The 10,167-nt window shown below is 67.6% G+C and overlaps 1 protein-coding gene across 1 annotated transcript; it reads right to left on the bottom strand.

Moving 5' to 3' along the window:
• Positions 1-162: 162 nt before the first annotated feature.
• Positions 163-9,494, bottom strand: SPIRE2 (spire type actin nucleation factor 2). Its single transcript, XM_038148403.1, has 15 exons — positions 6,979-9,494; positions 4,063-4,100; positions 3,521-3,880; positions 3,180-3,260; positions 2,941-3,105; positions 2,773-2,859; positions 2,555-2,663; positions 2,311-2,480; positions 2,080-2,230; positions 1,833-1,966; positions 1,490-1,624; positions 1,351-1,418; positions 1,214-1,241; positions 875-990; positions 163-793 (listed from the first exon to the last, which is right to left on the bottom strand). The coding sequence occupies exons 1-15, from the start codon at positions 7,550-7,552 to the stop codon at positions 577-579; spliced, it is 2,433 nt and encodes an 810-aa protein (XP_038004331.1). The 5' UTR covers positions 7,553-9,494; the 3' UTR covers positions 163-576.
• Positions 9,495-10,167: the final 673 nt, after the last annotated feature.

Raw genomic sequence — 10,167 nt, 5'->3', positions numbered from 1 at the left:
CACGGTGCCGTGCGGGGTCACGGGTGGGCACAGCCCGGGGGGGAAGAGGGATGGCGGTGGGAGATGCGCGCGTTGAAACGGAGTGCCCCCATCCCCGATGCCCTGACAGCCCGCAGCAGCCTCACCCCGCTCCCCCGTGCGCTCAGGAGCAGCCACGCGGCCCCAGGGCAGCCCAGCGGGTTTATTGTGGAGGGGACATACAGAACAGCCGTGCCAGCCCAGGGCACCGGGCACCCCGGCACAGCCAGGGCTTGGCACAGAAGCGGGGCCGGGGGGCGAACGCAGGGGCCGCGGGTGTCCCACGGCAGGATCCATCCCCCAAGAGCTGCCCCGCAGCGGGATCCGTCCTCCCGGGGGCCGCGGGTGTCCCACAGCAGGATCCACCCCCTCGGGGGCTGGTGGCAGGGACGCAAGGGGACGGCAGGGACAGCGGGAACGGGTCCTTTCGCCCCTTGGTCCATAACGTATATAAATATAGAAGCTGTGTGTATCCATCCTATGTATATATGTACATCGGGGGGCCGTGCCGGGGCGGGCGGCACCCCCGTGGCCACCGTCACCGGGGCTCCCGGCCCTTCACTTGAGCCACGCGTCGCTGTAGAGGGAGCGCGCCTTGGCGTGGCGCCGGGACGCGGCGCTGGCGTGGAGCACGGCCACGCTGCGGCGGCTGGAGCTGACCACGTCCGTGACGAAGCCGGCGCAGTCGGAGCAGACGTCGCGCAGGACCGAGCCCTGGGCGTAGATGTGGGGGAATTCCTCCTCCACCCGGCGCCAGCACGGCCCCGAGAGCGAGCTGCGGCACAGGGCAGCCCGTCAGCCCCCGCCGGCGGAGGAGGAGGAGGAGGGCAGGGGGGAGGAAGGCTCGGGGACTCACTGGAAGGGCTCCCTCCGGCGGAGCGGCGGCGCCTTGGGCAGCAGCGAGCCTGGCAGGCTCTCGAAGCCCAGCGCGTAGACGGGGATGTGAGCCAGCTTCTTGGAAGGCATCTTCATCTGCGGAATGCGGGAGTCAGGGCGGGACGGCACAGCGACAGGGACAGGGACAGGGATGGGACAGGACAGGGCTGGGATAGGGATAGGGCACACAGGGATGGGGATGGCTCAGAGATAGGTACAGTGACAAGGCGGGACAGGAGTGGAGAGGGATGGGGCAGGGACAGGGAGAAGATGGGGCAGGAGAGGGACACAGTGGCACTGCCCAGAGCCTGTCCCTTACCTTTAGACTGCAGGAGCTACAGACAGACCTGGGGACACAGAGAGAGGTGGGTGAGAGGGCCCATTGTGGGGACCCTGCTGCTGCCCTCCCAGCCCCGTGACACGGCACAGCATGGCACAGTTCAGCACAGTGCTCACCGCTTGCAGAAGAAACACGATGTGGGCCAGGAGAAGAGAGGAAACTTGGCCCTGCAGCAGCAGCAGACCTGTGGGCAGAGCAGGATGAGCTGGGTGTGGATGGGTCTCCAGTCCCTCCAGCCCCCGTCCCCATTCCCACCTTCCCCCTCCGCAGGCTGCTGTACAGCTCCTTGCTCTGCAGGAACTTCTCCATCTCAGCCTTGACCAGCACCCTGCGCACGTTGATCATCTCCTCCACAGTCAGGGCCAGGCTCTCCACAGGGTGGCTGAACTCCTGTGGGACGGGGGAATGTCACACTGCGCTGTGGCACAGGGCATGGTCCAGAGCACTCCTGTGCCAGGGCAGAGCCTCTGAACATGGGCAGAGCATCCCTGGCACAGGCAGAGTATTTCTGGCACAAGGACCCTCCAGCCCCTGTGTATCCTCATGCCAGGCTGCCCTGTGCCCACGGTCTTGCTTGCCTGGTGTCCCCAGAACCCACCAGCCAGAGGTGCTTGGAGCTGCTGGCGGGGGCAGCACTGGATCCATCCTCTGGCCTCTCCTCCACAGCTCCAAGGGCAGCCCGGGGCAGCGCTGGGCCATCTGGCAGCGGGTGGCAGCTGGCAGGGACGGAGCCTGCAGGGAGGGACAGGGAGGCCGTGGCAAGGACGGGTTGCCCGGTGCCACCACCGCCGACAGGCATGGCACAGACCCCCTGGAGACAGGGACAGGGGGACCCCCAGCAGTACCTGAGCGGGGCCGGGGCTCGGGCTGCAGTGGCTCTGGGTCCCGGGGCACAGCCTGCTCACCCCCCAGCTGGCTCTGCAGCTGTGCCAGGTCCTGCTCCGAGAAGGAGCGATCCCGCTTCAGCGGCACCTCCGTGGCCGGAGAGTCCTCGTCCTGCAAGACCATGGGCACCGTGGCACCGAGGGCACCCCGGCACCCCCCATGCGTCCCCACCTCTGCAGGTTCTCCCTTGCCTCGGAGAGGTTCATCTCCTCCATCTCGGCCAGGGTGGGCGCCTTGAGCAGGACGCGTGGCCGCGGGCGCGCGGGCACGGCGCTGGCCGGGCAGCGGGACAGCTCGAGGCAGGAGCTGGAGCTCAGGCGGCCGGCACAGGCGTGTGGGATGCAGGGCAAGGAGCTGTATCCTGCAGAGAGATGGGCTCAGCGCTGAGGGGATGGGTACACAGGTGACAGCACAGCGGGCAGGGGACATCGGTACCTTTCTGCTCCACGGGCCGGAGCTTCCGCTCCTGCCTGATCTCCTCCAGGATCTTCTCGTGGAGCGTCCTCTGCTTCTGGGGCAGCGGCCGCAGCCGCCGCTCTGACGCCTGCGGGGCGCACAGATGGGACCTCAGGTGTGGCCATGGCTCAGGGGTGGCACCCGTGGGACCCACCAACACTGTCACGGCAGGGAGGTGGCCCGGTGCTGGCACTCACCTGCTTCAGAGGGGGCCGGGAGCGGATGAAGTCCAGTATGAGCTCGTGGGCATCTTTCTTCACCCGGGGGGGGATGTCTCCATCCACCTGGGGAGGGCAGGGGGTCAGTGCTGGGCCCGAGAGTGGCAGGATGGGGGGGTGAGGGGCCGGCACGGTGGCCACGCTCACCATGACCTTGCGGAGTTTGTAGTTGCGGGCACGGATGTCCTGCATGAGCATCTCGAAGGGCGTGAGCTGGTACTCGGTGGGCAGAGGGTTGAACTGCTTCTCCTGCACCTTCTTCAGCTTCACACCGTGCCGCAGCTCCCGCATCAGCTGCACCCACAGCCGGGCCTGGGGGACACAGGGACACTGTGTCAGCCCCCCCGTGCCCAGCACAGCCCCCGTGCCCAGCCACGCCGCCGTACCCAGTCTGTGTTGCGCAGGTTGCCCAGCTCCGCCGCCGGCCGCTCCTCCTCTTCCTCATCCTCCTTCAGTTTCTGCAGCAGCTGTTGAGGCACAAGATGCTGTCACCTCGTCCTGGTGGCTCTGAAGGTCCAGCCAGGACTGCGCCGTGGGGCTGCGGCACTGAGGCGCACCCCGATTCCTGATTCCCAGCCAGCATAGCGTCCGGGAGAGGCTGCACGGCCAACACCGGCGCCAGCAGCCCTGGCTGGGACGGGCAGAGGGGGCACCGCAGCCTCCCCAGTCCCTCGTCACTGCAGGTTTCCTCGGCAGGGCCGTGGTGCCAGCGGGCACGCACGCTCACCTCCTTGGCATCGCGGATCTTGGCGAGGAAGGCCATGAGCTCCACGGTCTCGGCGAAGAGGGCGCGGCACACGGCCTGGTAGTGCGCCGGGGCGCCGGCGGGGTCGGCCAGGCGGGCGGCGCAGCAGCGCATGGCCTGGCCGAAGGTGCGCACGGAGCGAGGCGGGCCCTCGCCCCCCTCCTCCTCCTCATCCTGCCCCCCATAGCCCTCGTCGGCCGTGGCGCAGCCGCTGTCCTCGGAGTCGCTGTTGGTCATCAGGTCGATGAGCTGCTCCAGGCGCGGGCTCAGCTCCCGCTCCTCGTTCTCGTCCAGTCCCCAGTCCAGCGCCCGGTACACGGCAAAGCCCAGCGACTGCACCATCTGCGGGGGACAGCACCGGCTGGGGACAGCAGGCACCCTGCCACGGCTGTCCCCGGCCCCTCCTTGGTGCCGGGTCCCGTCCTGTGACGGACCTGTGACCCCCGGGCGAGGGGGGATTCGGCCGTGCCCAGCCCACACCGGGCTGGGATGGCAGACGGGGCAGGTGACCGGCCCCCACGTACCTGGGCTTCGGCAGAGGGCGTCAGCAGCGCGGGCAGGTCTGGGGGAGGAGGGCAGAGTCACCGCTGGTACCCATGGCCCCGCGCTGAGCACCCCACCCCGCATCACCCAGGGGTACCCACCCACTCCGGCCGTAGGACCCCCACCCTGAGCTGCTCATACCCCTGCTGCTCCTCCCCCCTTCCCTGGCTCATCCTGTGCTCTCCTGGGCCCAAGGCATGGCCCAAAGGGACAGTGGGCACCTGCATGTTGAGCCCTGCTATCGACAGTGCTGGCACAGCCTCCCAAAGGGCACATTGAGGGGGCACAAGCACACATGGACCCCTCACAGTGAGGGCTGGAGGGAGCTGAGAGCTCTGCATCCATGGGGAGATGCCCCCCGCACCCCTGTGGGGTGTGGGCACTGGCAGTGTGGACACCAGGAGTGTGGGCACCGGCAGCACGGGCACTGGGAGCGTGGGGACTGGCAGCCACAGCTGGAGCATGGCACACACTGTCAGCCACAGCTGGAGCATGGCACACACGGGGAGCCCAGGACACGCTTGGGGGCAGCTTGAGCCCTCCTGGCAGCCGCAGGAAAAGGAACGCAAGTGGCCTCTGCAGCATCCCCAGGGCTCCCAGCTCTGCTTTCCTCATCCTTAGCTCTGCATTGAGCTGATCAATGCGGCAGCCACCAGGATGTGCCAGTCGTGTGCCAGCCGAGTGCAAGCCAGGAATGGACAGGAAAGGCAGCACAAGTGGTGGCCCTGCCACAGTACCACAAACAAACACATCAAAAAACCGTGTCCTGGGCTGTGCCCGGCTCCCACTGTAGTACCAGCCCCTGGGATGCCACCCGGTGAGTCCCAGCAGCTCCTGCCAGTCACTAGGGGCACAGCTGAGGGGGGAATTCCCATAGGATGGGAGACTGGAGCGGTTCCAGAGGGTGCTGCTGGCTCACCCAGCCCGGATCCAGCCCTGTGCCCTGGCAGAGCTGCAAACCACGTGCCATGCTGGTGCCACCACCTGCAGTGGCACCCAGAGGCACCCGGAGCCCTCCCAGCCTCAGGCTTCACCGTGAAGGCTTCACTGCTTCATCCCTGGGGAGGTGGCTCAGGTCGGCACAGAAGCAACCCGGGAGCAGGAGGTGGCACAGTGGCACTGGTAGGTGGCACTGGCAGGTGACACCGGCTCCAGCCCTGCGGTGGCTCAGGGCAGGGCGTGGGGCCATTCCCATGCAGGACCAGTGCAGCCGGTGTGGCCACGCCGTGCCCAGCTGCCACGGGCACGTGCCATGCCTGTGCGTGTCCCTGCCCTGGGCACGGAGCCACCCGATGCGCCCCGGTGTCTGCTCAGCCACCGGCACCGAGGACGCACGGTGACCCCGCCGTGTCCCTGCCCAGAGCGACCCCACGACACCAGGCGCCATCCCCGGTGACCTCGCTGCGGGGCGAGACCGGTGGAGGCGCTGGCCGTGCTCCAAGCGCTCCTCGCGGCGTGCGGCCACCCGGCGTCACTGCTGGCAGCCAGCCCGGTGACACCCCGGAACCGCCACAGCCGTACCTGGCGGTGCGAGCCACCTGTGGCAGGATGGCTGGGAGGCCAAAGGTCAGGGATGGGGCTGTCCCGTGTGCCACTCCCGGCGCCTGGAGTGGGGGACAAGGTCCCCTGCGGTGCAGATGTGGGTGACGGGTGCCGTGGATGTGCCGTGTGGGTGTCCGTGTGTCCGTCCATCTGTCCTTGCCGCGCGTCCTGCAGCCCCGTGGTGGGTGCCGGGACCACGCAAACACCCACACCTGGCTCCAGCCTCCCTGGGTCACCCAGCGCTAGTGACCTTGTAGGTGCCAGTGCCGGTAGCAGTGCCACACCAGTCCCAGACCCCCAGGCCGCAGGGCGCCCCTTGCCGCGACACCGGCAGCGCTGGTGTCAGTCCCCTTGCCGGGGCCGGGGCTTGGGGCTCACCCTTGCCTCCGCCGGAGCCACCTCCCTGCTCCGCGGTGCTGGGACCGGCCCTTTTCCCCGTCCTCAGTCTCTCCGGTGACCCCCTGCACTGCTCCCCCGCTGCCGGTGCCTCGATGCCCGCTCCCACTCCCCGGTGCCACTTCTGCCCATCTGCCGCTCCGGTACCGGTCCTGCCCCGCCGGGGCCTCTGCGGGTGCCCCCCCGCTGCCGATACCCCCGGTCCTCCGCGTCCCCGACGCCGGTGCAGCACCCTCTGCCGGTGCCGGTAAGTCCCGGTGCCGGTAAGCCCCAGGTCCCCGCTCTTTGTGCTGGTAAGTCCCGGCGCCCCGGGTCCCGGTGCCGAGAAGTCCCGGTGCCAGCAAGCACCGGCGCGGGTAAATCCCAGCGCCTCGCTCCTTGCACCAGCAAGCCCCGGTGCCGGTAAGTCCCGATATCCCGGATCCCGGTGCTGCTTAGCTCCGGTGCCGGTAAGCTCTGGCGTCCCCGTGCCGGTAAGTCCCAGTTCCCCGTTCCTTGTGCTGCTAAGCTCCGGAGCAGGAAAGCCCCGGTGCCGGATCCCAGTGCCGGTAATCTCCAGTGTCCCTCTCCCGGTGCCTCCTTTTCGGTGCCGGTAAGCCCCGGTGCCCCGCTCCCAGCGTCGGTAAGCTCCGATAAGCCCCAGCGCCAATACGTCCCGGTGTCCCGGGTGTCGGTGCCGGTAAGCCCCGCTAAACCTTGGTAAACCCCGGTGCTCCGCTCCCGCGGTGCCGATAATTCCCAGTGCCGGCAAACCCTGGTGCCCCGCTCCCGCTGCCTGCAAGCCCCGCTGCCTCCCGGTACGCCCCAGCAAGTCCCGGTGCCCGTAAACCCCGGTAACTCCCGGTAACCCCCGGTAAACCCCGGTAAACCCCGGTAAGCCCCTCTCGGCGGTGCCGTCCCGTCCCCCCCCCCCCGCGGGCGCCGCCCGCTCCCGCCCCCCCGGCGGCGGCGGCCCTCACCGTGCGGCGGGGCGGGCAGGCGGAGGGAGCCGTCGGCGCGGAGGCGGATGTCGGCGGTGCGGAGCGGCGCGGGGGCGACGGGGGCGGCGGCGGCGGCGCGGCAGCCCTGGAAGCAGAGCGCCCAGGCCTGCTCCTCGTTCAGCGGCTGCTCGTAGCACTTCAGCACCTCCTCCAGGGACAGCTCCCGCGGCGGCCCCGCGCCCGCCCGCGCCATCGCCCCATCCCGCACCGCCGAGCGCGGGCGGGGCGCGCCGGGCGGGGGAGACGGGGCGGGGCCGCGCGGGCCACGCCCCAACAAGCCACGCCCACGCCGGCGCCCCATCAGCACCGCTGGGCGCGCGGAGGGGGCGGGGCAACGGAGGGGAGGGGCGGGGCGGTGGGAGAGACTCCGCCCCCCGCACCGGCACCGGCACCGGCACCGCCGCGGGCGCCCGCCGGGAGGGGCCGCGGCGGCGCCGGGGGCACCGGGCGGCTCGGGCCGGGCGGTTCGGGATGGTACCGTACAGTATCGGCGCGGTACGGTGGGGCACGGCGCGGCGCGGTGAGCTCGGTACGGCCTGGCACGGCACGGCATGGCGCGGTGTGGCGCGGAACGTTACAGCACGGCTCGGTACGGTGTGGCATGGCTCGGTGTTGTTCGGCACAGATCGGGACAGAATGGGATGGGGCAGCAGGGTGCGGCACGGTACGGTATGGCTCAGAATGGCACGGCACGGCACACCTCGGCTCCGCACGGCTCAGCAGAGCACATCAGAGCTCAGTAGCATGGCTCAGAACAGCACAGAACAGCTCGGCACCGACGGCATGGCTTGGCATGGCACGGCACGGTGCAGCACAGCTCAGCACAGCGTGACACGGCCCAGCACAGCTCGGCCCGCCCCGGCTGCAGGGCTGGGAGCAGGGAGTGGCTGCACCGGGTTAGCTGGGTGCAGAGTGCAGCGTTCGGGGCACACAGCTGGGCACAGGGCACAGGCGTGGATTGCGGGGCAGGTGATGGGGGCAGTGGCCAGCACGGCTGCGGAGCAGTGCTGGGTGACACCCCGAGGGACATGAGACCCCCCCTGTGCCCCAAGAGGAGCAGGGTGGCCCTGGTGCGTGGCTCAGCCCCAGCCCTGGCTCTTGCCCCATTGAGCCCACATGCCACGTGCGGGGCAGCACAGGCAGGGACACGATGGCCTCGGCACCAGGGTCGCCTGGGGACACACGAGCAGGAGTCAGGGCAGGAGCACAGGATGCCAGTGCCCACGGGGACTCCTGCCACGAGGTGCCTGCCTCGTGGGGTGCTGCGGGAGCCCTGGGGCACTCGGCTGGGATGAGGAGCTGGCACAGGGAAGGGGCCAGGAGAACTTCCTAGAGGGAAAGACGAGCTCCAGCTGCCAGAGTGCTGTTTGGGCATGGCCAGGAGCAGCAGGAGCTGGGTGAAGGTGGCAGGATGAACTGGAGTCTCTAGGGAGACAATATCCCATGGGAATATGGTGTGGGGTTGGCATCCAACAGCCACTGGGAAAGTCTGACATGAGAGCAGGACCACCTTTGGGCACCGGCTGGTCCCTTCAGACACACAGGGAGGGCAGGAGGGTCCTGACAGAGCAGGAAGGACAACCAGAGCACGGGAAAGGTCAGAGGGAGCAAATGAACACTCTCGTCATGATGAGCTTCCCATTTCCCTGATGGAAGGAGAATAAAACCCTGGCTCAGCTCCATTAACCAATGAGCATAAACTGGGATCAATCCCAGAGCTGTGCTGGCAGGGCTGGGACAGGGACAGAGCTGACACACGGCTCTCTCCTGTCCCACACGGCCAAAGAGCTGCTCCAGGGCTGGAGATGTCTGTCAAAGAGCCTGGGATGGAGCAGAAAAGCCCTTCAGCGCCCATCCCAGAGAACATGAACAGTGCCAGCTCCATCTTCGGGGAAGGAACTGGGATAATGGAGCCGGGACAGGGAGAAACACAGCCCTGCGTGGTGCCCTGGGGTTTGAGGAAGGGGAGAAGGGATTTAGGTGATCCAAGGTGCCCGCGCATCTCCGGGAACGCTCCGGTGCACCGTGGGTGGGTGGCACGGTGCTGCAGGGAGTCGGGAGCGCGGTTCCAGCCGCATCTCCAGCCGGATCCACGGAGATCCTGCCCAGCTGCGGCCCCGGAGCAGCCCCTGGCCGCGGCACCGGCACCGGGCTCTGCACTGCGAGGCTTGGGTGCCCCGTTTACCCTGGAGTCAGCCGCTTTGGAGCCGGGAGCAAAGCCGAGCCGTGCCGTGCCGTGCCGTGCCAGCTTTCCAGCGCCCCCGGACACAGCCGGGGCGGCACCGTCGGGGATGGGAGCGGGAGGACGTGCGGCGTTTGAAGGAAAAGCCACCCTGCAGGATTCATGGGAAGGCGTTTGCATGATAAAGCACGCAGCCCTTTGCTTTGGGTAAATCTGTAATTAATACTGAATCGTCCTGTAATTAAAAGCTACCGGCATGGAAAACTCAAACAGAAGCCAAGCGTGTGTGTGGATGAGGGAAATGGAGTTAAAGCCAAAAGAAACAGGGGGAAAAGAAAGATGAAGTGTTTGGGAAATGGTGTCAGAGCACTCCGGGAGGGTTGGAATTTCTGGCTCGTGCGGTGTGGAAGCAGGATAAGGTGGGGAGCTGGGATGGAGAGCAGACAGAGCCCTCCCCCAGCCACCTGCAGCAGGGCTGTGCCCCTGCTTCCTCGTGGATAATCCATTCCCGTGGGTCTCAGCTCTCACATGCAAAAAAAAATTCCTCACAAAGCCACAGGAAGCTGGGATGAGCACGCAGAGCACCTGTGGGGTGGATGTGCCTCTCCTGCCTTCCCTCCATGCTGCAGTAAACTGGGAACATGGAAGGAGGGAGCATTTTACCGGGCAGTTTGCTCCTGCTGTACGCTGGCCTCGGATATGGCCAGAGTTTGAGGGGGGACACTCTGAGAGACGCCTTGGGGACATTTGTGACCACTCTAGAGGCATTTTAAACACCTTTGGGGACCTCAGGGACACCCTTGGGACCTAGGGGACACCATGAGGACCTTAAGGTCACCCTTGGAAATTCCCTGAAGACCTTGAAGGCATCCCAAGGACCGCAGGAACACCCTTGGGGATGCTGGGAATAAACTCTGGGAGCACTCTGGAATGCCAAGCTCCCGGTCAGATGCCTGCTGGGGCCCGTCGTGGTGGGGGATCCCAAA

This window comes from Motacilla alba, chromosome 11 (assembly GCF_015832195.1).
Source record: "Motacilla alba alba isolate MOTALB_02 chromosome 11, Motacilla_alba_V1.0_pri, whole genome shotgun sequence".
Lineage (NCBI taxonomy): Eukaryota > Metazoa > Chordata > Aves > Passeriformes > Motacillidae > Motacilla > Motacilla alba.
Note: the sequence above shows the minus strand (reverse complement) of the source record. Positions and strands in the feature narration are given on the sequence as shown.

Coding starts and splice junctions, on each gene's coding strand:
- SPIRE2 (XM_038148403.1), bottom strand. CDS start 7,552: ATGCCGTGCCGTGCCAGGCCGTACCGAGCTCACCGCGCCGCGCCGTGC. Junction 1,419..1,489: donor GCAGCCTGCGGAGGGGGAAG/GTGGGAATGGGG, acceptor CTCTGCCCACAG/GTCTGCTGCTGCTGCAGGGC. Junction 991..1,213: donor GTAGCTCCTGCAGTCTAAAG/GTAAGGGACAGG, acceptor CGCATTCCGCAG/ATGAAGATGCCTTCCAAGAA.